General features: G+C 49.3%; 2 protein-coding genes across 3 annotated transcripts in view; one reads left to right on the forward strand and one right to left on the reverse strand.

Moving 5' to 3' along the window:
• On the reverse strand, nt 1-26,212 carry LOC105756601 (zinc finger protein ZXDC-like). Its single transcript, XM_023736855.1, is given in 9 exon segments — nt 1-457; nt 460-889; nt 891-1,807; nt 20,895-21,021; nt 21,808-21,951; nt 23,587-23,719; nt 25,449-25,597; nt 25,743-25,806; nt 26,202-26,212. Coding segments are annotated over 9 exon segments (2,361 nt in total). The 3' UTR covers nt 1-71.
• HIPK2 (homeodomain interacting protein kinase 2) overlaps nt 1-26,760 on the forward strand; it is a 106,103-nt gene that overhangs the window by 33,231 nt on the left and 46,112 nt on the right. The window lies entirely within an intron of this gene.

Consider the following 26,760-nt stretch of genomic DNA (forward strand, 5'->3'; position numbering starts at 1 on the left):
TGAGTGGGAGTCCTAGCCACGCCAACAGAACCATCTAATTGAGTCTTTGGGGGCTCTCGCAGCCAGCGTTCTCACTGCAAGTCCTGGAGGTTGATGGTGCTTCTGGAGAACGGTGCGGCCTCAGGACAAGCGGCATCCTCTGGGGCTGGGAACACCTCCTGGAGGACATAGACAGGCAAGTCCACGGTGAGGATGGGACGGAGCAGGGGAGGCTGCAAGCTGAGTGCAAGTGGCAAGGCTCCTTCACCTGAGGGATCGTCCTGCAGTAGCTGGACCTGAATGCACCGCACCGCGGCCGCTGGCTCTGGTCCTGTCAGGCCTCCGCTTGGCACCACAACATCTCCACACGGCCAACTGCCCTGGCTTGTGTGGAAGTGAGGACTGATTTTCTCACCTTTTATTTTTCTTTGAGCAGGGCCTGAGGAACCTGCGTTGTTCCCAATTCCTTTCTGCTTTTTTTCTTGGCTAGTTGAACGGCTCGGTAATCAGTTCTTGCTGAGCCCCCACTTTCCTGAAACTCCTTCACCACACACCATTTGTACTCAGAGAAGCAAGGCTGCCCAAGGTCACACAGCAAATACAAGTTTCCAGGCACTGCACTGAGGTCTGTGTCTTTCTGAGCACTGCAGTTTTCTGCTGAGTTGGAGAGCCCAAACTGGATTACCACTTTGCCTCTTTCCTGTGGCCCAACATCTGGGCCAGGAGGCAAGTTCCGTTCCACTTTGATTGGAGCCAGCAGTTCTGGGACATGGCTGTTTCCACTGAGGCTGTTTGAAGGGGTTGGTGTGGATCTGTTCAATGCTGAATTGTTGCTGGAGGTCAAAGCCTGTGGGTCTTAACTCAAGTTCTTCACAGGAAGAGACACCAGACAACCCAATGCTTCTGCACTTAACAGTTTGCACATCATCTGGATTTAAGTTGCTCTGCTGAAGAACCGGGGCCATTGACCCAAGCATGAGAGGGCTGTCCAGACTGGAAGGAATGTCACTGTTGGCCACCAGGACCAGTGGGTCCATCTGGCCCAAGGGATTGTTGTTAACAGGAAGGTTCCCTCCCAGAGATGAGCTCACAGAATTAACATCAATAGTCAAGATTCCAGAGTTCACCAATGCCATGTCCGATGCAACTGTCGAACTATTATTATCACCAGATGCATTAGAGAAGAGAGACACAAGGTCTACATTATTGAGCTCGCTTTGTCCTGAGCTGGTAAGTTCACTGCTGGGCGTAAGAGAACTTGCAGCTTCTAGTTGAGATGAGAGATCTTGGCACAGGTTGTGCTGTTTGACCACGTGAGTCTTCATGCTGTGTTCGGGTGTGAACTGTCAATCACAGCTGGAGACCGGGCAGCGGCTTTTTGAAGCGTCCACATCCTGGAGGTGCTTCTTAGAGTGAATGTACAGACTACTGCGAGCGGAGAATCGAGCACAGCACCCTTCCACAGGACACTCAAATGGCTTTGTGCCTAGGTGGGTTATGCTCTGGCCTGTCAAATGTTCTGCTCTCGTGAATGATTTCCCACAGCCTTCCACAGGGCAGGTAAACCTCTGGTCATCATAATGTTTCCTTTCGTGCCTTAGGAGTTTAGACATGCTGGTGAAGGTCCAGCCACCACTATCAGAGTCACAAACAGAAGGTCTTTCACCTGTGTGACTTCTCAGGTGAATTTTCAGCCAGCAGGCTTTGTCATACTGTTTGCTGCATCCCGGAAAGGAGCAAGAAAAGAGTTCTTGTTCCCTGAAATGGGCTCGATTACGGGAAAATAGAGCACTCACTGTGATAAATGTCTTCTCGCAGCCTTTTGAAACTGAAGCAGCTCGGCTTCTTGTGTCCCTTGTCTCTTCAGCTTCTGTTTCCTATGGCCTCTCGGCCCTCAGGCCTGACACCCGCATCTGCCCTGCTGGGGCAAGTGTTCCAAAGCTCAGTAGCTCCACCAGTAAGTGCCCGGAGGCACCCCACTCCATCAGGAAGCCTTCTGCGCACAGGCACTCAGCTCCCTGGCTCCATGGGTCAGCAAGCCTAGATCCACCGATAAGTGCGCAAAGGCACCCCACTCTGCCAGGAAGCCTTCTGCGCACAGGCACTCAGCTCTCTCTCTCCATGGGTCGGCAAGCCTAGCTCCACCGATAAGTGCCCAGAGGCACCCCACTCTACCAGGAAGCCTCCTGCACACAGGCTTTCAGCTCTCTCGCTCCGTGGGTCGGCTCCAGCGCAGTCTATCACCGGTCTCCTGGTTCTGCTGCTGTTGGTTCTCTGCTGCTGCTGGTCCTCTGTCACTGCCACACGTCTATCCATTCGGTTTTAAAACTGCTTCCACATTTTAGGTATCTGTTAGAGCAGCACCCCACTCTCTCAGTACAAAATTGTTGGTGCTGCTACAACAGAAATACAAGTGGGTGGTTTTAATGAAGAGGAGTTTATTTCCTCACAGTCAAAGTAGGCTAAAAGTCCAAATTCAGGGTGTCAGCTCAGGGGAAGTCTTTCTCTCTCTGTTGGGCTTCTCATCAATGTTCCCCTGGAATAGGAGCTTCTTTGCGCAGGGACCCCGGTCCAAAGGACGCGCTCTGCTCCTGGCACTGCTTTCTTGATGGTATGAGGTCCCCCACTTTTTGTTATTTTTTGCAGTTTTCATGTTCCGGAGTCAGGACTGGAGCCGACCTTTTGACAGTGGTTAATGGTTAGTTGCTATGTTTAGGACCTCCCAGGTTCTTGTAAACCTTACTGGTCTTCCATGTCAGAGATGAATTACAACTTTATGTCGACTTAAATAAATGGAACGTTTGATTTTCAAATCACTAGTTTTAAGGAGCCCTGGTGGCACAATGGCTAAGTGCTCTCAGCCGCTAACCGATAGGTCTGTGGTTCAAGCCCGCCAGCAGCTCCATGGAAGAAAAAACCTGGTGGTCTGCTCCCATAAAGATTACAGCCTAGGAAACCCAATGGGCAGTTCTGCTCTGTCCTGTAGGGTTGCTATGTGTCGGGATTGACTGGATGACATCTAGCAAATCAGTAGTTAATTATATTCATATTCCAGTGTTATAAGGTAGAATGTAGGCTCCACGGGGGAGGGATGTTTGATGGGGATGAGGGGCATTTCTTTGTTCACTATATTAGCTATAGCATATAAAACAGTGCACAGTGTAGCTAGTAGATAAATATTGAAGGAATGAATGAGCTGTAGCCATAACCTATAAGAAATTAATAAAAATCTTTTGATAAAAATCCAGAACAATATATTATGTTAAAATCCACACATGCCTTTTTAAGCCAGAGCAATAAATAGCACACAAATGGGAGTGATTAAAAATCCTTTGCGTTGCCCATCTGCACTCTGGCAAATCAGCGTCTAGATTTTGGTAGTGCCCGTTTCCTGATAACTGCATTGACGTCGCTTTGTTAAAACCTGACTCTCAACCCAAAGTACCGTCAGGACGTGGAGTCTATTTTTTGGCACACCGAAAAAAAAAACAAAACCCATTGCCGTCAAGTTGATTCTGACTCATAGCAGTCGAAATCAACTGGACAGCAGCGGATTTTTGGGGGGCACACAGATCATATAAATAGCTCTTAATTGGCGTTAATGTTCTGATCTCCATTCAGTGGTGTTTATAGAGACTGGCATAAAGATGGGGCAGAGCAATTGCAGTATTAGAGAAAATATCACGTTAACTGTTCCTTTTCACTAAGTCGATGAAACAGACTTCACCAGTGTTGTTTTCTGTAGGCCTGTATTTGGTATGAAGCCCTGGTGGCACAGTGGTTAAGAGCTCAGCTGCTAACCAAATGGTCGGCAGTTCGAATCCACCAGCCACTCCTTGGAAACCCTATGGCGTAGGTCTTCCCTGTCCTGTAGGGTCACTGTGTGTCAGGATCAACTCCACAGCAACGAGTTTGGGTTTTTTGTTCGTTTGGGCATAATTACTATTTCTTCTAGTTCTCATTTTTACCTTTATAATCTCCTGTTGTTCCTTGACATGCCAATTTCTATTCCCCAAATTCCAGGTGTACCACTTTGATTTCATCTGTCATAAAAAATATCTTCCTGTCCTTTGTCCTTTCTGTAGCAAACTCTTTCGGTTCATTGTTTCCATTTGTGGGTTGTAAAAGTGTTCTTTTTAAGTTCTAATCAGAAGGAGAAAACATTTAAACGTGGCCGAAAACATCTGTTTTTGATCCTGAGAGTGCAGATCTGACATGCAGACCCTCTCTCTTTGCTGCAGCCCCGAACAGGAATTGTCAATAATGACATATTTCTTTTACCACATGGCAAGCCGGACAGGGACATCCAGAATCTTAATTTGGAGCTCAGAGCTGGGAGCACCCTCGGAACTCCGTGTCCCTCCACCGGCCTAGTGGTGAAAGGCGTCTGCCTGGGGGAGGAGCAACCTTCTCTGTGACTACTGAGCCTTCCTTCTCGGGCCAGCCCCTCAAAGCGGTCCTGAGAGTTGAAAATTTTTAGCTTTTACTGTATCACTTCTCACTTGCCAAATGTCTGAAAGCCATTTGAGAGTGATTTAAACCAAATCTTTCAGTAGATCTGGTGGAAAATAAGTTTGACCTGTTTATTTGTGAGCCCTGGTGGCACAGTGGTTAAGCACTCAGCTGTTAACCGAAAAGTGGGTGGTTCGAACCCACCAGCTGCTCCACGGGAGAAAGATGTGGCCGTCTGCTTCCATAAAGATGACAGCCTTGGAAACCCTATGGGGCAGTTCTACCCTGTCCTATAGGGTCACTGTGAGTCAGAATCGACTAGGAGGCAATGTGTTTAGTTTTTTTGTTGTTGTTGGTTCTGTTCATTGTGCCACATTTTGCTGTGTCTTTGTATCTTGGTAAATAAAAGGCTGAAGTGATGGGCAGCACAAGGAGTAAATAAAGCGTAATTATTCCACTTGAAGCCCAGCCCTGGGTGGCCCTGTGCCTGGCCTCGTGGTGACTTCACTGCCATATGACTGGCATCAATAGCTGTTTATATTGAATCCATTTTCCCTCAGAGTGATGCTAATACATTTATGGTATTCAGTCTTTTTTCCATTGTAATTGATGTAGCTTAGCATTGTTGAAGTTTTTTGTGAGATATAATCTATTTGATTATTCTAGGCCTTAGTACTTTTCACTTCATTAGTTGAATTTTTGTGACTGTGACTGTATTTATTGTTTCGAATGAAACAATTTGGTGAGACCCTGGAATTTTCCACTGCGATTATGTGGTCTCACGTTCCTCTCTCTGTTTGCCAGATTTCATCCCTTGAAGTATCACACTCAGAAGATAATTTTTGGAGAACCTGTTACAATCTGGTTTTCCCATTCACAAATGAGTCTTAAAAGGCTGCATTTAATGAGACAACTTTCAAGAACTTCTTGCCCCCTGTTAACAAAAGAAACATGTGCTTGTTGATGTTACTTAGGTCTTCAGTTATGTGAGGAGGCCCTGGGTGGTGCAAATGGTTAACACACTCAGCTGCTAGCTGAAAGGTCAGAGGTTCAAGTCCACCCAGAGGTGCCTCAAAAGAAAGGCCTGGCGATCTATGTATGCAAAATCAGCCATTGAAAACCCTGTGGAGCACAGTTCTACTCTGACCCACACCGGTCGCCATGAGTTGGAGTTGACTCAGTGGCAGCTAGTACTGGTCAGTTACGTGCAATCACAGTGTAGCGACCCCCGACTTAGGTTTTCTCTCCCCTGCCAGATCACCAGCTCCTCAGAGTCAGCACCCCCCACCTCTGTTCATCCTTCGACCTCTGAAACGCCCCGCGGTAACGCGGTAACGGCCTCAGGGATAGAAAGCGCTCTTGCAGGTGGGGTGGGGGGGTGGGTGGGGGGGCTCTGTGATTCTTCAGGAAAGGTCACTGCCTACCCAGAATGATGAGCCCTCCGTTTTCTGGAATGTAGTTGTTAGCTAGAGGGCTTAACTCAGAGGAAGAGATTTTAAGGCCCTTGTAGGGTTCGTTGTTTCTGATAAGATGATTGATTGGCCACCTGTAAGTTCCCTCCATCTGTGAGGAGGCACCCACCAGTGCAAGCCTGCCATTTGAACCCTGCCATGGTTATTTATTTTCAGAATATCCTGACATTTGAAGGGCATATACGCAAAAACCAATCATGTAAACCATTAAATTTAGAGGAATGAAAGAGCAGACATCAGCCCTTTGGGACTTGATCATTTCTGACAACACGTGGATTCAAAGCTGGGTTTTGTCTCAGCTAGATACAACAGTATCAACAGTGAGTGTCCAACTTAATGGGCAACCCTAAAGTTAACCAGACAGTTCCAGAAATTTGGATAGTATTTGTAACTTTTAATCACAAAATTAATAACATAGAACTCCTAGCAGAATTGACTTCATTTGTCCATTTCTTTGAGTCTGTCTTCAAGTATTTATCACTGCTTCAAGTGTGAGATGTCTCACCAAGCAGCTGGTTAAGTAAAAGGTAAACTGTGTCTGTTTCCCATAATTTAACGTTAACTGGACTTACCCTGCTTAGTATTAAGGTCATCTGACAATTGTTGCATTAGACATTGGTGATTTTAATTGATGTGTGTCGTATGCAAACGAATGTTGTTTTCACTCATACCTAAAAGATAAGCCGAAGTAAAATAGAACCTATTCGCTACTTCCTGTGTCCGAAGCCACACTGTTCTAACTCGTAAAGGAAATTAACCAATACTTTTTATACATTAGAAAAACATACAGCCTTCTTTCTGGGAATATGGTAATTTTTTCTTTTCTTCTTCAACAGCTTTATTGGGGTGTAATTTACATACCATAAAATTCTCTCGTAAGCGTACAGTTCACTGAGTTTTATTGAGCTTATAGGGCTGTGCCACCATCACCACAATCCAGTTTGATAACATTTCCATTACCCCAAAAAGATCCCTGGTGCCCATTTGCGATCAGCCTCCCTTCCCATTCCCAGCCCCATGCATTTTTTTTTTTATTTTATTTTTTGTTATAGAGAATATACACAGCACACATACACCAGTTCCACAGTTTCTACACAGTTTTTCCTTAAAAGAGCACATTCTTTCTTGTTTTCTGGTTATTTCAATGCCGTTTCTGAAATGGCTGTCACTGTTTAGGGTCCTGGTGGCACAATGATTAAGCGCTCAGCTGCTAACCGAAAGGTTGGCAATTTGAGTCCACCCAGCAGCTCTGCAGGAGAAAGACCTGGTGATCTGCTCCCGTAAAGATTACAACTTAGGAAATGCTATGGGGCAGTTCTGCTCTGTCCTATAGGGTCACTGTGAGTCAGAATTGACTCGATGGCAGCAGGTACTTAGGGTCCTGAAACAGTGATTCTGCACCCGTTTGGTGATGCTCTGTGGTGTCACTATTTGTCCCAAGGGGTGGATGAAAAAATCATAAAATGAAACTTAAAAAGCTGTACAAATCATTCTGGCAGCCATAAATGTTTCTGTCCTTCTATCTAGTCATCTCCTTACAATGACTAAGTAATGAATTTTTAAGAAGCTGTATGTCTTATATGGTAGTACAACGATGATTTTTAAAAATTGAATATCAGAAGCAGCCAAAATCAGCAAATGAGCAACAAAAAATGAAATTTTGGAAAATGGAATATCAATAATTGACGGGGTCCAGATTACAAGTATAAAGACTAAAAGAATGGAAGAGCAAGTATAAAATATCAAGGGACAGATGAACACAAAATTGTACGTGTGCTGTGATTACAACTATATATTTAAAGATTTAAACGAAAACTGGTGCTGGAGTAGGCATATGGATTTTTCAAAAGATTTTTAGTGTTTTTATATTGTTACAGATTCGTTACAGTGCATTTTCTACCATGTTTCTGTTGTATTGCACTTTAAGGAGGAATAGAAGGATCAGTCAGTAATTGCATGTCATATTGCCAAAAATACGGAGTCTCGTGGTGGTCCAGTGCCGTTTAACAAGTGGCTGCATCCACTGGTGGCATCCTGAGTGACTGCTTCCTCTGTGAGTCCCTTACCCACTCCCAGAAAGTCATTTACTCACTGGGACAATCCCTTCTGTTTGTCTTATCCATCTCATTGAGACTTCAAGGAAGGAGGTGGTATTTGCCAGAGCATAAAGCTGACATTTTACCTCATGATCTTTGACTTTTAAGAGCCGCCACAGGATCTTAATGGCTCCAGTGAGCTTTGGGGTTTTTTATTTTTCTTCTTACTGTGATAACTATATATGTAACAAATTATTTGCCTTTCAACATTCTTCTTGTGTACAATTCAGTGGCATTAGTGGTATTTATCACGTGTTCAACCACTAACGTTAACCCTTTTTCCAAATTTTCCCCTCAGCGAGTCTCCCTTTTCCCTCCCTCCCTCCCACCCCTCCAATCCCCAGTGGATTCCGACTCCAAGCGACCCTGTAGGACAGAGTAGAACTGCCTCATAGGGTTTCCAAGGCTCTAAATCTTGATGGAAGCAGACTGCCACATCTTTCTTCCCCTCCCACACCTCGTGACCATTAACAAACTTGGGTCTCTATACACTTGCCTATTCTAGATATTCCACTAATTGGGATCCCACAATATTTGTCCCTTTGTGACTGACTTATTTCACTTAGTATCATGTTTTCAGGGCTTATCCACGTTGGAGCCTTGGGCTCTGTGTTATTGTAGTGACAGGCTCTCTTGTGGAGGACATGCCGTGACCAGGAGCTCCTGGAATCTCAGAGGACCTGAGCTCATGGCAGCCAAGTTCCAGGTTCAAGAATAGTGTGGCATCCTCACCCTATTTTAAACTATGATTTAAAAAAATGTTTACGAGTACTCTTCTTGACCCTTGTGAAAGGGTAGGTCCAAATAGGTAGAATAGTTGCACTCAGCTGCTAACCAAAAGGTTGGAGTCCACTCAGAGGTGCCTTGAAGAAAGGCCTGGCAATGTGGTTCTGAAAAATCAGCCACTGAAAACCCTATGGAGCGCAGTTCTACTCTGGCACGCATGGGGTCCCCATGAGTCAGAACCGACTTGACAGTAACTGGTAGCTTAACTGATTTGGCATGGTTTAAAAAATACCAATGAATAGGAGAAACCCAAATTAATTGGAGAGCATATTAAAATACTTTTGGGAGAAAATGCCCTGGAGAGAGGATTATTAAGGGAGGAGGTCAGTGTCAGATGGCTGCCAGAAGGGTTGGCACAGCCTTAGGAGAGAGAATTCTGATGTCCAGAAGAAGGGAGGTCATGAGCCTGTGGCTCCGTGATGGGTCACATTTGAGCCTTTTGTGTTCACTGTATTGTGGGGGGCAGTTTGGTTTGATGCTTGTGGGGTTGAAGAATCTGGGAGTGTTTGTGTAGCTTTGGGAAGACCTCAGGGTTTCTGACAACTGTCTTGGTGTTTAGAGGGCTGCCCTGTTGACACCATGCTGGGGATGAATTCTGCATCCCTCCAGGGCCCACATTCGGGAATGCTCAGGCAGACATCTGGTTCCCCAGGGGCTTGTGGACGGCAGGACCGTCGGCATTCTGTAGAAGAGACTCTTAGATTGGGACTAGGGCTGACCTCCACGGTTTCTCCTGTCCCTCTTTGTAAACCAAAACCCATTATCATCGAGTCAACTCAGACTCGTAGCAACCCCATCAGACAGAGTAGAACTGCCCCGTAGGGTTTCCAGGGAGCGGCTGGTGCATTCGAACTGCTGACCTTTTGGTTAGCAGCCGTAGCTATTAACCCGTAACCAAAAAAAAACCAAACCCATTGCCGTCGAGTCGATTCTGACTCATAGCGACCCTCTAAGGCAGAGCAGACTGCCCCATAGGGTTTCCAAGGAGCAGCTGGTGGATTTGAACTGCTGACACTTCGGTTAGCAGCTGAGCACTTAACCACTGCGCCACCAGGGTTCCCACTTCTGTAAAGGGAATCCAAGTGAGTTTTATATTATTGTTCCCCAAATTTCAGAGCTTTCTCATAAAAAATAATTTTTTTTTTTTAGATTAAAAATATTGATGGTTCATTCCCAGATTTCGGCACCAAAAAGAAAAAATTCAGAAAGGGTATTATTCATCCATGCTTTCAGAATTCTTGGAAATTTGGAAGTGGATAAACAAGGTCCTTGTGTGTGTTATCCAGTGGTGAACTGGAGCCAGCTGGAACCAGCTTGCAGGAGCTGATTGTTAAATAATCAGGAATTGTGTGCTGCCAGAGGTTAAACTGTTGGTGGCTTCAAATCACACACACGCGTGCGTGCACACAGTGTACACCCACACGTACCTGCACACCACTGGAATTCCCCACCAGAAGGTCTGTGCAGGCTGCACCTCCGGAACGAGGACCTGCAGACCCGGGCGGGGAAGGTTCTGCCTTATCTCATTCTTTGGACTTTGCAGAGTCAGCCTCCTTCCTGAGTTGCTCCCCTTGCTGGCTCTCAACCTACTTCCTATTTCCTGCTGAGATCTGGGGCCCAGGAGTGTTTCTGTCACCAGATCTGCCCAGGAAGCTTAGTTATCTTGTTTCCTTAGGGTAATTCTTTCCTCGCTCTGTCCCCAGCCAGGCTAGCCCTTTGCAAGGGGCGACTCCCCCACCCTCCCTTTTCACAGCACAGCCAAAAGGACTGCGAAGAACTCTTGAGTCCGGCCATTGAACTTGGATTTGAAACACCTGGGTTGTTGAGAACAAGCGATTACAGGTGCAAGGTTCGACTCATGAATGTGACAAAGCCCTGTGGCCAGCTGGCCCTGGCAGCCCCAATGGGAGCTGAGCACAGTGACCTCAGTCGGCCTGTCCCCCCACCATGTGGGCGGAAAGCAAACAATGATTTTAATTCTATTGTTTGCCCTCTTTTTTTTTTTTTTTTTTAAAGGGAGGATTTGAATGAAGTCTGAATCATGGTGCAGTGAACACCATAGGCAAATTCAGCTGCACCCTAACACACATTGCCGTCAAGTCGATTCCAACTCATAGCGACCCTATAGGACAGGATGGAACTGCCCTGTAGGATTTCTAAGGCTGTGATCTTTACGGAAGCAGATCACCAGGGCTTTCTCCTGAGGCGCCTGTGGATGACTTTGAATCACCAACCTTTTAGTTAGTAGTGAAGCGCTTAACCATTTGTGCCACCTAGGGGCTCCTTGTAGAAAAATAAAAACCAGACCAAACCAGTTGCCGTCGAGTCGATTCTGACTCACAGCAACCCTTCAGAACTGCCCCATAGGGTTTCCAAGGAGCGGCTGGTGAACTCGAACTGCCAACCTTTTTGTTAGCAGCCAAGCTATTAACCACTGCACCACCAGGGCTCCTTAAATTCAGCTGAAGCCGGGCAAATTCTGCTTGAGGTTGTCCTGAGAATCTAAGTCAGAAAATTGATGGGTTTATTCTTCTGGGGTATTTGCCATGTCCCATCTGCAACCCCACAGGCTCTTCCGTTTTCCCATGGCTGCCTTCTCCCCACCCCCCACAGCAGCACCCAGGACGAGTCAATCCGGCTGCAGCCAGATAAAGAGCTGCCGAAACCGGGAGGCCCAGTTGGCGGAGTGTGTATTACCAGCCAGCTAGCTGTTTGTATTTGATAAAAAGACTTCTTGGCAAAAGAACCCGTCCAAAGGTGATTTTTGAACCGGGGAGCTAGGGACTGTGAATCTCAATATTCAAATTCTGAATAAGGGCTGTCAAGTACAGGTGTTGCTTTTAGCCTGCGGTGATGTATTCTGAAGCTGTGAATAGGCCTAGTCTAAGAGCTCTATTTCTAAACCAAGGAAGATGAGCTGCATCCCGGTGTGATGATGGAGTGGGAAGAGGGCTGAGGGGACTGAATGAATAGAGGAGGCAACCAAGACAGGGAGACAGGGCAGGAAGGGTCTTGGACAGGCCGTGTTTGTCTGTCTGTCATACTGTGGTGGCTTGCGTGTTGCTGTGATGCTGGAAGCTATGCCACCGGTATTTTAAATACCATCAGGGCCACCCATGGTGGACAGGTTTCAGTGGAGCTTCCAGACTGTGACAGAATAGGAAGAAAGGCCTGGAGATCTGCTTCCAAAAATCAGCCAATGAAAACCCTATAGATCACAACAGAATATCATCTGACATAGTGCTAGAAGGTAAGTCCCCTAGTTGGAAGCCGCTCAAAATCCACAGCGGCGGCCACAGTGGACTCGTGCGTACGAAGGATCGTGAAGATGGTACAGGACTGGGCAGCGTTTTGCTCTGTGGTACACGCAGTCACCACGAGTTGGAGCCGACTCAGCAATAAAGGGGATGTTGAGGGTGAGTTGGGGGTCAGTAGGGCGAGTTATTGAAGAGAGAGGAGGATGAGGATGAGAACTGAGAAAAAGGCAGTGCAGCTTGAAGGAAGGAGGTCGGGGAGACGCGCCAGTGCAGGGCCTCCGGCCCTTCGTCTCCGCGCCCTCGCCCTCCCCACCGGCGCGGCCAGTTCCCCAGGTACCTGTCAGGAGAGCGTGCTTGCTTTAAAGTTGTCATCATAACAAATTAATAGCTGTGTTTCTGAAATCCAAATCTAATCATGTATGTTGATAGGACTTTGGAATGACTTTGGAAACGGGGGCGTGTAGACTTGGCAGTTGAGCAGCCGTGCAGAGAGGGGTAGTGCAGAGGAGAGGGGTAGCCGGGACAAGAGGTGAGAGAAGAGGGGAGGGAGATAACCCACAGGGATGGCGCCTGTTTTAAACAGAAGGAAAGATGACTTCACGTGGGACGAGGAGCCTCTGCAGAGGGAGGGAGGCAGCTCGTCCTGCAGGCTCTGCTCCTCGTCTCCACCCCCTGGGGGACCTCAGGCGGCTTTAAGCCTCTTACACCTCCTGTCAGGGGGGAATTATCCAATAGGCAAGGTAAGCACGGTGCTTACCTTGCTTACCAGATCATTTGTAGTGAAAAATCTCACATTTTTTCACCACATCAAAGATTCTGCTTCTAGGTATGGCTGGCCTCTGTCTCTCTCCCAACCCCACAGCACCTTCCTACAGAATCAAAGGCTCTTTTCAAATTTACAGTCCCTGACAGGGATGGATGACCCAGTAAGCAACTTCCTAAGCTGTAGTGAGCAATTTCCATTTCACATGGGTTTCACCACATCTTTGATGAATGAAACCCATCATTCATCAAAAGGTAAGCAAGGTACACATCATGCTTACCTTGCTTATTGGATAATCCCCCCTGCCTCCTGTTATCCCTCCACTCAGCTTCTTTGTAGAGTCCCTGGGTGGTGCAAATGGTCAGTGTACTCTGGTGCTGACTGAAAGGTTGGAGGGTCCAGTCTACCCAGAGGCAGCTCGCAAGAAAGGCCTGGTGATCTACTTCTGAAAAATCAGCCATTGAAAACCCTGTGGAGCACAGTTCTGCTCTGACACGCATGGGGGTGCCATGAGTCTGAGACGACTCAACAGCAGCCAGTTGGTTAAACTCCTTTGTCCTGCAACTCACATCTCAATGCAAGTTGAAAGGGGTGGTTGGTATCTGCCTCTTTATTACAAATTGCTTTGTTTGCTCCTGATTTATTTGTTTGCCTTCCCAGCAAGTCCCTCCGTCCTTCCCCAGCTTGCATCATTCATGGCTGTGGTCCCTCCCTTAACCCAGCCCAGCCTCGTTATTGACATTGACTTTGGACTCTTGGAATTTGGTAACTTGCTCAAGGGCACCTCAGCTTCACGCTTGGGACCCTAATTCCTAGGTACACATTCTTGCCCAGGCGAATTCCTCCCGTGTAGTATACAACAGCCCTTCTGGGAATTCTCGTCTCTTACTCTTTGTAGCCTGGGAATATGTAGTTACGTGTGGTCAGAAGGACGGTGTTCCTAGACTCATAGAATTATGGTGTTGGCAAGGATTTAGAAATCCCCCTCTTCAGCCTCCCACGCACAGCTTCTATTTAACTTATTAATAGGCTTTTCTGTTGACTTAAACTATTCCCAAAGTAAATACTGGGTGGGGATCCAGGGAGTAGTTTGAGATTTGATATTATGAGGAATCTCAAGATGAGCGAGACTCTCAGGCTTTTCACAAAATCAGCATTTTGCTGGACTTACAGGGATGCTCATTGCGCTGGGTCCTTCAGGCCCGAATTTATGTTCCTGCTGACTGCTTCCCACCCTCCTTGGGGACAGCCCAGTGAGGCCTCCAGCCCACACCAGAGGGGCCGATCTTCCAACACTCTTTCAGTCACTATTCTGCTGTGATCCATAGGGTTTTCATGAGCTGATTTTCAGACATCGATCGCCAGGCCTTTCTTCCTAGTCTGTCTTAGTCTGGAAGCTCTGCTGAAACCTGTTCAGCATCACAGCAACATGCAAGCCTCCACTGACGGGTGGTGGCTGCATGTGAGGTGCCCTGGCCAGGATCGAACTGGGTCTCCTGCATGGAAGGCGAGAATTCTTCCACTGAACCACCCCTGCTCCCTAGAAGCTCGGTAAATACTGGTGATGGAGTTTCCTGCATAATTACTCAGTAGTCTTATGATGCTCCAGGGGCCGTGGGGTGTCTCCTACCACCCCTTATATGAAAGTACCCTGAGCTGCAGTAAGCAAACACAAAGCCACCCCCCACCCCAACCCCCGACACTGCCCTTCCCCATCACCGCCCTTTTAGGAAGAATATTCTTAAGAGCGTGTTGGGGTTAATATTCCACTCGTCTTCCAGAAATTTGCAGAGGACTTTGAATTGTCCAAGAATCAGTTACCCAGTGGTTGGCTAGTTAATTCCTGAGTAAGCCACTCTGAAAACTGATTATGATCCTTTTCAAATGGAGAATTGGGAGCAGGCCAGAAAGGCGGCTACGATTCTGTCTTGCAGGAGGGAAGGATCTGGCAGATATTCTGAATTACAGCACTGAGCCTTCCCTGCTTCTCTTACTGCGAATTACTGTCAGAGCAGAAAGCCAGGTCAGCAAAGCGAGACCCCCGAGTGGCACTTCTCTCAGCGAGGCCTTATATAATGAAGAACTTAACGAACCAGCGTTGCGTAAACTTAACGTGGGGCCTGGCCTGTTAAAAGTCGTGCTGTTTAATGTAAAGTGGTATCTTAGTTATCCACCCATTGACGTCAAGTCGATTCTAACAGCAGCCCCACGTGATGGAGTAGAACTGCCCCGTAGGGCTCCCTGGACTGTAATCTTTATGGGAGCAGATCACCAGGGCCTTCTCCCTTGGAGTGGCTGGTGGATTTGAACCACCGACCTTTCAGTTAGCAGTCGAGTGCTTAACCACTGCGCCACCAGGGCTCCTCCTTAGTTATCCAGTGCTGCTATAACAGAAGTACCACAAACGGGTGGCTTCAGCAAGCAGAAATTTCTTTTCTCACAGTTTAGGAGACCAGAAGTCCGAATCCAGGGCGCTGACTCCTGGGGGAGGGAGGCTCTTTCTCTGGGAGGACGGTCCTTGTGTCTTCTCAGCTTCTGTTCCTCTTTGTGCTTGCTTCTCTACACCTAATCTACTTTCTTTTTATAGCTCAAAGGTGATTGGTTTAAAACACACCCTACACCAATATGGTCTCGTTAACACAACAAAGAAAACCCTATTCCCAGATGGGATTATATCCACACATATAGGGGTTAGGATTCCAACACGTATTTTTTTTTGGGGGCAGGGGGGCACAATTCAGTCCATAGCAGTGGGATAAATTGTTTTACGTTTCTAATAAGTTCTAGGGTACTCTCTGTTTCTGGGGTAGCTGTTGACTGAGCTGTTTTTGTTCCTCTCAAGAACCCTGATAGAAGGCTAAACACAGAGGTGTCTCCTTGCCTCTAGTCTCGCCCAGGGGTTGCCCACCCGAATGCCTGCAGGGCCAGGCTCTCAAAGTGCGTGAGCTAGAGGGGAGAGGGACCGCTCTGGTGGCGCCATCTGCAGGAGGCAGCGCTGCTTAGCTGTTGGTTGCCACGCAGAGATACGGAGCAGGGCTGCCCGAGCCCACGATCGTCAAAAGAAGCTGGAAATCTAAAGTTTTAAGAGAAATGGCCTGATTTCCAAATGTGAATAACTAACTGTAAAAAAATTTAAAGTGCTCTGCAGGCCGTGATGGATTGAATTGTTTCCCCCAAAAGATGCGTTGAGCTCCCAGCCCCCGGGCCTGTGTGACCTTGTTTGGAAATAGGGTCTTTGAAGGTGGTATCAGTTAACATGAGGTCATCCAGTGGGGTGGGTCCTAAGCCCGTCTGAATGGGGTCCTGTAAAGCAGAGACAGAGGGAAGCCGGCTGTGTGACTGTGGAGTTAATGCCAAGGAACGCCTGGGGCTTCCTGAAGCTGAGAGAGATAGAAAGCGTCTTCCCCTAGAGCCTCCGGACAGAACATGGCCTGGCCAACACCCTGAACAGCCTACAGAACCATGAAATGATACATTTCTGCCCCGTTCTTATAAGCCACCCTGTCTGTGGGGCTTTGCCCCAGCAGCGCTAGGACACTAACCAGCAGGCCACACGGTTCATGGCCCTGTGTTGGGTCATCTGGTCGGGTAGCAGTTTGTAGCCTTCGTTCCAGCCCTTCAGTCCATCCAGCCTTTGGCCACTTAAAAGGCTTCCTCACTGTGCCACCTGCCTTTAAGGAAGTGTGTGACTGCATCCTGTCCAGAGTGTCTGTCCCACAGAGTAGAGACCAGGTGGCACCTGGTGGTGCTGGGCGCCAGGCAGCCGGTCGTCTGAGGCCAATTGAAAGAGCGGGGCTTGTGCTGCTTCTTCATGATCCGTGCTGTCTGAGAGCTGTGCACACACGTGGGCATTAGTTATCAAATGCCCCGTAACATGTTAGCCCCACGGCTTAATGGCCTAAAACTACAATAAACCAGTATTGTCTCACAGTTTCTACAGGCCAGGGATTTGGGAGCAACTTGGCTGGGCAGGCCTGGCTCAAGTCCTCTCTTGATGTTACCGTCAGGGTCTAAGCCGGGGCTGTAGTCTTCTGAGGACTGGACTGGGGCTGGGGTGGTCTGCACCAAGGAGGCTCATGCTACGACTGGCAGTCAGTGCTGTCTGTGGGCAGCAGGCCTCAATTCTTGCCGTTGAACCTCTCCATGAGACACTTGAGTCTCCTCACAACATGGCGGCTGGCCTCCCCCAGAATGAGTGATCCAAGAGAGAGCAAAGCGGAAGCCACAGTGTCTTTTTATGACCTAATCTCAGAAGTCACACATTGTCATTTTGCAATAACCTGTTGGGTACACAGTGTAGGAGGCTGACTGTCATGTCTGTGCTCACGGTGGACCCTCAATAAATCCTTCTCAAACATATGGTCCAACATTGAGAGGAGAATGCTGAACCACCTTTTTTAAAACATGAAAGAAAACACCTAGGGGAATAACGTTTATGTCATAGTGATTCATACCCAATATTCATCCCATTTCCTATGGGTTCTCGAGATCAGCCTCAGAAATTAAATATCCTACTTTTCATAGCTCATTCTTTCCTGAGTATATCTGTGTCAGTCAGGGTTCTCCAGAGAAACAGAACCAGTAGTGTGTGTGTGTGTGTGTGTGTGTGTGTATACAATTTTATATATGTGTGTATACATACACATAAACTCACAATTTCATTCATTCATTCATTCATTCATTTAATGGAATTGGCTCACACAGTTGTCGGGGCTGGAGGGTCTTCAATCCATAGAGCAGGGCAGCTGACTGGAAACTCAGGCTTCATTTCCACATTACAGTCTTGAGGCACAATTCCTTATTTGCCCGGAAACCTCCATTTTTGCTATTAAGGACTTCACCTGATTGGATGAGGCCCACCCATATTATCGAGGGTAGTCTCCTTTACTTAAAGTCAGCTGACTGTAAATGTTAATCACATCTACAAACTAACTTCATAGCAACATCTAGATTAGTATTTAACCAAACAACTGGGCGCCATAGCCTAGCCAAGTTGAAATTAACCATCACATTATCTAAAACCTTTTTTTTTTTTTTAAATTAATTTTAAAATTCTGCTACCTTTTAGAATGATAGAGTCAGGCTTTCCATCTGCTTTTTGAGGGAATTCTTCCAACAATTGATTATCTCTGTCTGCTTCTTGGGATAGCCGTTGTTCTCATTCACTCAGTTGCCTGAGATGCCGTTTCTCTACTAAACGTAATGATTTTTTAAAGGTTTTAAGGAAGTCCCTAAGAAGTAGTGTCCTGAACAAAGAGTAGAGCCTCATTTGGTATATTAATAGCACTTGTGAAGACAAATAGCCACCAGAACTTCCGTAGGGCCCCCTGAATTGGTGGGAGAGGGGTGCAGGTGGTCAGTTAATCAGAGTGGCAGCTAAGGAGGAGTGGGGTTACCCCAGTTCCTGCCACGGCATCCATTTCTTGTACCCCACCCCAACACCCCCCAACTCAAACAGCAGATCTGAGTGGATACTGCTGGTGGTTATACACACACACACATCACATACACTACACACACACCACACATAATACACCACACGTGCACACAGACAGCACACACATCATTCATATCCCATAAACCATCGCTACCACACATATACACATATACCACATACACACATATACCATACACCCACACACACACACACACACATTCACATCACATACACTACACACACCATACATAATATATCACATGCACACACAGCACACACATCATTCATATCACATACACCATCGCTACCACAAATATACACATATACCACATACACTACACACCCACCACATATACCACACACATTCACATCACATACACCATCACTACCACACATGCACACACACATCACATACACTACACACATGCCACACATATGCCGTGCACACACACCACACACATTCATATCACATATGCCATCACCACCACACACACATATACACCATACACATTCACACCATACACTACACACACACCACATATACCACACACATTCACATCACATACGCCACATACAATACACACACACCACATATAACACAAACACATATACACCATACACATTCACACCCCACACACACACACACAAACACACACACACACACACACACAAACACACACACACACACACACACATACCCCCCTCAGGCTACACCTTGCCTTTGCCTCCTTTCTGATCACCCCTAATGCTCATTTCCACCAGACTCCCCTGAATAGAGATGTTGAGGGGCAGGAAGAGCCCCCATTGGATTCCCCCAGGAAAGCCTGCTGAGAGCTGGGGCTTATTAGTTCGGTCAACAGCCCCCAGGCTGGGAGTTGAAGGTCAGCCCGCCTCCTCCGTGCGTGATGGCCTGAGCCTGGCTGGAAACATTTACCGATGCACCTGGGGGGCGGCGGCCACCCACTCTCAGCACAGAGCGAGGTCCCAGAGCCCGGCCACTGAGCCCTGTTGGTAAATGGAAATGGAATGTATAATTCACGAGGCGCGATGGCCGCCGGGCAGTGGTAATTACAGACCTGAGAGAGGCTGCGGCTGCCGCAGGGAGTGACCTTTCAAGGTGAGAGGCTGTGTGATCCAGGGCCTGCATTGTTCTTGTCTTGACCTTTCTCTGAACTTGCCCTCAGAAGCTCAGAGGAAGTACAGTCCTGCCTTTCCCTATAGTGTTTCTGAGTAATACCTTCGGGTGCCGGCTTTTCGTGTTTTTGTTCTTCCTTTTTTGGTTTTGCGTTTCCCCCTGTGCTTTGCGGCTTCCCATAGAAACATCTCATCGCTGATTATTTCATCCCAGATTAATGGGCAGTGCAGAGGCCACACGAATGTTTGTCCCTGTTGAACACAATACGGGGAAAGAAAAAAGCCTGCAGTGCCCCTGGGTGGCGCAAACAGTTTGCAGTCGACTAGTAACCTAAAGGTTGGAGGTTCATGTGGTGGCATCACGGAAGAAAGGGCTGGTGATCTGCTTCCGTTTAGATTACAGTTCTGCTCTGTCACGGGAAGTGGCCGTCAGTCTGAGTCGACTTGAGGGCAGTGGGTTTGGATTTTGGGGGGTTGGTCCTTCCCCTCCCTTCAGCTCTGCGCTCTCCCAGCCAGGCAGGACGGGCCTGAGAACAGTGACCAGCACGATGTCAGTGGGGTGAGGAGAAGTGGCAGGAAGCGGTTCTCAGTGGGAAGGGTTGGGGACAGATGCTGGAATCTAAGCTCTGGCCTGCAAAATAGGGTCATGTTAGCCAGCCATTAAGGAGCAGGTATATAATTACACTTGTTCCTTAACGCCTGGCTGACATGCCCCTGTTCTGATTGAATTGTGGTGTTGGTGAAGAATGAATATACCATGGCCTGCCAGAAGAACAAACAAATCTGTCTTGGAAGAAGTACAGCCAGAATGCTTCTTCGAAGCAAGGATGGTGAGACTTCGTCTCACATACTTTGGACATGTCGTCAGGAGGGACCAGTCCCTGGAGAAGGGCATCATGCTTGGTAAAGTAGATGGTCAGCGAAAAAGGGGAAGACCCTCAACGAGATGAATTGACACAGTGGCTTCAACAGTGGGCTGAGACACAGCCACAGTCACGAAGATGGCGCAGGACAGCGTTTTGTTCTGCTCTGCGTAAGGTCTGTGAGTTGGAGCTGACTTGACGGCACCTAACGACAGGAAGGTGCGAGCAGGTGTGGTGTTCACGGTCAGGGCCTTGCTGCCACCCCAGAGAAAGGAATAACGAGGTGGAGGGTTGTGGTCTAGTTTTCATCTCACCGCACAGGGGACCCCCGGATCCACTTCCTGGGCTGAACTGCGCCCCCCCACAGTTGCTGGTAGCTTTGGGCTCTGATCATCTCACGCCTGCCTGCCTTGGTGAAGTCAGGGACACCCAGAAGGGGGAAGAAGGAAGGCGCTAACAAGTGAGGCCGAACTGCGTCAGCTCACCTCAGAATTGAATCCAAGTTGAATCTTTGGGGTGCTTGAGGTTGCTGTGATTTTCAAAAATAAACTCTTTTTGAGGCCGAGTGAAAAGGAACGGGACAGCCTGTGAGAGCCTTTCAGATCCCGGGACCGAGTTTGGTTAGCCCGCTGAGTGGGTTGGTGCCGATTCACACCCGCCTGTGCAGAGCGGCCACCAGCCTGCTCTTGTTCTTCCAGGAACTTCTGATCCCTCAGGGAAGCCCGGGCAAGCTCAGACAGACACACCGGGGCCGACAGGTGGCTGACATGCCACCGCCAAGCCTGACGAGCGAGCACCCCTCAGTATCACCAGCCATCCCACAAAACTTGTGTTCTCTGCCTCTTCACACCAGTGTGCACTGCTGTTCTTCCAAACGTCCGCTTGCTTGTGATTTTTAGTTGGATTTTTTTTAAGTGCTAGCTCCCTTCTCCTCTCTCTCCCGTTATTTCTTTCTTCACCTCCAGACAGCTACACAGTTTCCCTTTGTCATCAACTACTCCTCAGCTGATACATTTTTTTAATGATACAGACTGCCTTTGTCAAGCTTCTCCCATTTAACCATTGAAATCCCCATTATCTAAGAACTAAGAGGAGCTTGCTTTCTTCCTACCCCTTCTCTTTCCTCAAAACTGCATGGATGGATGGATGGATGGAGAGAGGGTGGGAGGGAAGGAAGGAAGGGAAGCAAAAAAACCTGTTGCCGTTGAATTGATTCTGACTCGTGGCAGCCCCATGTGTTACAGAGTGGAACTACTTTGTGGGATTTTCTTGGCCATAATCTTGTAGGGAAGCAGATTGCCAGGCCTTTCTTCTGCAGAGCCAGTGGGTGGGTTCAAATCTCCAACCTCTAGGTTAGTCCAGTGCAAACTGTTTGTGCCACCCAGGGACAATAGATAGGTAGGTAGATGGATAAATAGATGATAAAAGCTAGATAGGTAGGTGAGGGGTGAATCGGTAGATGGATGGATGGATGGATGATGATAGAAGATGGATGATAGGTAGATAAGGTAGGTAGGTAGATTAGATAGATAGATAATAGATAAAAAGAAAGAAGTCCCAGTTTTTACTTCTTCCTCATGTACTCCACCATTCATGTCAGCTCCGTTAACATCTGTGCATTGAGCATTGACTGTGTGCTTGGCATTGTGCTCGGCGGCAGGGAATAAAAGCTGGCGGAACCACCTCCAGTTCATGATGGTGATGACAGACACCTGTGAGGTGTATGGCCGTGAGGAGTGCATGGTCTGTGCCCTCAGGGTGCCCCCAGTTGGCTGAGAAGCTGATGTGTAGATTACTCTCATTAAACCAGTAAGTCTCAGCACAGGGCGTGAGGAGGAGCTGAAGTGTTGCTGAGGTGCTAGACAGGAAGAGAGGAAGCTTCCAGGGAGGGGAATTTGAGCTAAAAGCCTGAAAACTTTGCGCCATCGCCAGGAGAAGTGCTGCCCACAGGGACAGTGATGGAGGCCTGGAAGAGACAGCCTCGCTGCCCCTCACTCTGTGTGCTGTCTGATCCTCCAGGAGCCCCTCTCTCCCGCTCTCCCTTCACACTGCCTCTTGAATCCAGCTGGTGTGTGGCCGGCCTGGGCTCCGGGCGGCTCTCTTGTCCAGAGCAGTGTTCAGTACTCGGGAGAACAGAGTGGACACTAAGGTCTCTTGACTGAACGTGCTCCGTTCCAGAGGCATCCACGGAGTCCCAGCGCCTGCATTACAAGGAGGCCCCATTGTCAGGAAGGTGGGGTGGTGGCGTCCTCGTCTGGGGCCTGCGTACCCCCTCCACAGACAGAACTTCACAAGGTCCCCAGAGTGTGGCGGGTTCTCCCGGACCGTCAGAGCTGTCCCTGTGGCCCCATCCCCTGTCCCCTGGGAGAGGTCGCTCACGTGGGTTCAGAGGGTGTCCTGGTCATCAGCTGCACGTCACCCCCCGCCCCCACCACCCACCACCAGTGTGGTCGTAAAGAGCTGGCTTAGATTTTCCTGGGGGACCCGAAGAAAACATGAGAAAGCAAACCTGAAGATGCTTCCCAGCTCCTTTGGGAAAAGGTGAGTGTAGGAAGGTCCCTCAGTAGATTGCCCTTGGCTGGGGACTTGGAGTTGATGCCCTCTGGGCTTGGCAGAACTCTCCTTTTCCTGATTTCTACTCGGAGCACCTGGTCCCTGCTGCGGGCAGGTTCTCAGGGGCGTGCCCCTGCTGGGGACGTGGTGAGTGTGCCAAGGGTGTCCTCTCTGCTCCGTCCCTGGCCAGGCCAGGTGCACCTGCCTTGCCGAGTCAGAGCCTGCTCCCTGGGCCAGGTGCCTGTGACTTGACTTGAGTACCTGCCAAGGTGGCACATTAGGGGGTTCCTGCCCTTCTTTTGGGGGCCCTCTGATGGTACCTGGCCCTGGGCTGCAGTGGGAACGCCCCGCACCCCAACGTGTATTTGGAGTCCCTGGTTAACACACTCGGCTGCTGACCAAAAGGTTGGAGGTTCAAGTCCACTCAGAGGCACCTGGGAAGAAAGGTCTAGCAATCTCCTTCCAAAAAATCAGCCACTGACACCCTTTAAAGTGCACTTCCACTCTGACACACATGGGGGCGCCATTGAGTTGGGGTCGTTACCACTTGCCTTGAGTTTGGTGTTGGAACTCACTGAACTCCTCGTGTCTCAGTTTCTGGCGTCTGCCCTTTGGATTGGAGTATCTCCAGGTGGGGGCACTGCACGCCTCTCCCCTTCAGAGGAGGAGCAGGTTTGTCTTCCGTCCCTGCCTCTCGTCCTAGACTGTGGGCCCACAAGCTGGGTGACCGGAGTGGGTTGTGAGGGAAGGAAGGCACCCAGGACGAGGCTTGTCGACATCATCATCACACTCACTCTCCTCAGAGTTGGGAACCCGGGGGCCTCCAGCGCCGCAGAGGGAACCCGGGAGGAAAGCACCGAGACTCTACAGCCTGCGTGGTTCATTCGGTCACCCACAAACGTGAGCCCTTGCCCTGAGCTGTCAAAGCTGAACGTTAAACCAGCAGAGGTTTTACACTGAAATCAGTAACGTTGCTCGTCTCTAAGTGCTATCACCTTCCCAGCTCCCATTTATCTGGGGAGAGGACTTGTACCTTGAGTTCATTGGCCATGTGAAGGGGCCAGCCTTGTCCCCAGGGGCATCTCACCCCTGCTCCGCAGGTGGGTAGCACGTCACCACGTGGGATAAAACAAAGATGCGTGCCTGGCCGTGTTGTTGGGTGCTGGCCAGTCAATTCCGACTCATGGCGCAATTCCAAGTCCCCTCCCAGCGCAGAGAAGAGAGGGGCGGCCGGGAACGCTGAAGGGGACGGCAGGGTCTGGCCTTCCAGGATCAGCAGGATTCGCGGGAAGCTTTAGCTGCACCGTTCCAGCCCCCAGCCAGTGGACCAAGGACAAAGACAGAAGGATTGGAAAGGGACGGAGGAGGCTCTTGTCCCCAGCCCTCGGCCAGCTGTGTTACTGCCCCCTCCAACCAGCCTGGGACTGGAGCCCCTCAGGCGGAGCTGAGCTCCTGCGGCCCTGTCCTGGAGGCCAGCTCTCGCCAGCAACAGCATGCCCCACGCCCTGGGTGCCGATGGCACGTCCCCACAGTGTGCTTGCTCGGGGCTTCTGTGGCGCTGACACGTCCTCTTTCCTCACCTGGTCGGTGGCCACATAGGCCTTTGTTTTCTGAGAAGCCACCGGGCTCTACACTTCTGCTTTGTGCACTTCTGTCTGTGTGTGTTATCTTCCGCCAATGAAAAATAAAGATTAAAGGAAAAAAAAACTTAAAAAAGGAACTTGGAGCTGGTGCATGTGAAAAGGGCCGTAACATGCAGAGACGCGAAGACGCTCGCTGTACATACAGCATCCCGGCCGCCCGGCACGACGCCTGACCTGGATGAGGGTTGAGATTCTCGTCCTGTAGGGTGTGGGGAGGCAGGACCAGGCTTCCTCCAGCTGTCCTGGGCTTCACAGAAGGGCCTCAGAGATTGGGGAATACAGGGTCACACAGGCCGGAGGTGGGGTCATGGCAGGCACCGCCCATGTCAAGAGGGTCAGGGGATAGGACAGTATGAGCACCTTTGAGATGACCTGACGCGGGGTCCACGCTGGTTCTTTTTAGAACATTTCTCAGATTTATAATCCATGGTTTTCTTCCCTTTCTTTCTCTTTTCTTTCCTCCCCTCCTCCTCTTCCTTCTCTCTCTCTCAACTTCATTCTCTGTCTCCCTCCCTCTCTGTCTTTCTGAATCTCTCTCTGGATATCTCTCTTTCTCTCTCCCTCCCTTCCTCTCTCTCTCCATCTTCCACCAGCCGGGTCAGCATCATTTAGGTGGATCCACCTGGCTGGCTGTGCTTTCTTCACTCTGTTTTACGCAACCGTACACAAGAATGAGACAAGGAATTTAGAGGCTATTCTCAGAATATGCTTCTGAGCATCTGAGAATGGTTTCCGATTTAGACCAACATCATTAGGAGTCTCTGGAGATGGTATCCCATTAAAATTCCCAGATCCACCGTTTTCTTTGTGGATGTAAGCAAAGAAGTTTGAATTGCTGCTGGCACTTAGCAGAGTTGGAGCGGGGCTGGGGGCCATGGATCAGCCTGGGTGGATTAGGTAGGTGGGTAGGTGGATGGACAGGTGGGTAGGTGAGTAGATGGATGGATGATAGGTAGATAGACAGATAGGTAGATGATGGATGGATGATGGTTAGATAGATAGACCAGACAGACATATTGCCGGTGCACACCAGGAAGGTCTGATACAGAGCCCAGACGGTCACTGCCGGTAGGGATGAGAGTGGCCGCTCTGACTCTGTCCTGTGATGTGCAGCGTTGGACGGCACACTGGAAATGGCCAGTACAAACAAGGCACCAGCTTCCTGGGGGAGTTGTGGCGTGAGAGTGATGTCAAAATCTGGAGCAGACAGTGACTGTCCGCCTCCATGTGGGTCCGACGACTCGTTCTAGAGTCTTTCAGCATTTCTGTGGGCAGGGCCCGCAGACACTGAGTTAGGGCCGACTCACCGGTGAGGGGCCTGAGTGGTCCACGTTGGCACACGGCGTTATGGCGTCAGCTGAGGTAGAGCGTCTGGAACACACGTGCAGTGATTTGCCTGCCTGTGTCACACTGAGCTGCCCCCAGCCGAAGGAGCGCGGGCTCCCTCTCCTCGCTGCTCTTCTCCAGCCAGAGCTTCGCGCTTTGCAGCAGCCCTCCACCCCAGTGCTTTCTCTGGCTTATCGAGAGGCAAAAATACCCTGCTGCTAGGTGTGTGCAGAGATCTTGTTAGCTGCCATCAAGTCGGCCCCCGACTCATGGTGACCCCATGCACAGCAGAACAAAATGCCGCCCAGTCCTGCACCATCCGCATGATCATTTGTGGATCAGACTGTTGTGATTCATAGAGTCTTTATTGGCTGATTTTCAGAAGTAGATCACCAGGCCTTTCTTCCTAGTCCATCTTAATCTGTGTGCTCCACTGAAACCTGTTCAGCATCGTAGCAACACGCGAGCGTCCCCTGACAGACGGCTGGTGGCTGCACATGGAGGTGTGTGAGCTGGGATGGGACCCGGCTTTTCCACAAAGATCTTCAGGCCCACGACTTCGGGTTGGGCCATTCCAGGACAGTCTGCTCACCGCTCGGGCCCCGTGCAGGCCCACGGCGAGTGACTCTGGCTAACCTCCACCCCGTTTGCCCTGGAGCACCACCTCTGGGTGCCTTCCTGCTATCTCCTGTTCGCTGAGAAAGCTGCGCCTTGTTCAGAGGTCAGTCACAGGCCAAGGGGGTTGGCTAGTCCTCTGTCATATTTGAATCTCCCCTGGGGTCCCCAGACATGGTGTGAATTCATCTCCTAGAGCAGCTGCTCCTTGCCCCCCGGCAGGCTTGCCCAGGTCAGAGGGTCCCTTTTCTCTCAGCCCTCACCCTCCTCCCAGCTTCTCCACAGACCCCCAGGCTTTGGCTCCAACCTCTCTGAAGGGGCCTCCTCCCTGCCCATCCGCTTCCTGCTGTGGTCCCCGGTCCTGCAAGGTATTGAGGTGACCCC

Source organism: Trichechus manatus, unplaced genomic scaffold, assembly GCF_000243295.1.
Source record: "Trichechus manatus latirostris isolate Lorelei unplaced genomic scaffold, TriManLat1.0 scaffold00093, whole genome shotgun sequence".
NCBI lineage: Eukaryota > Metazoa > Chordata > Mammalia > Sirenia > Trichechidae > Trichechus > Trichechus manatus.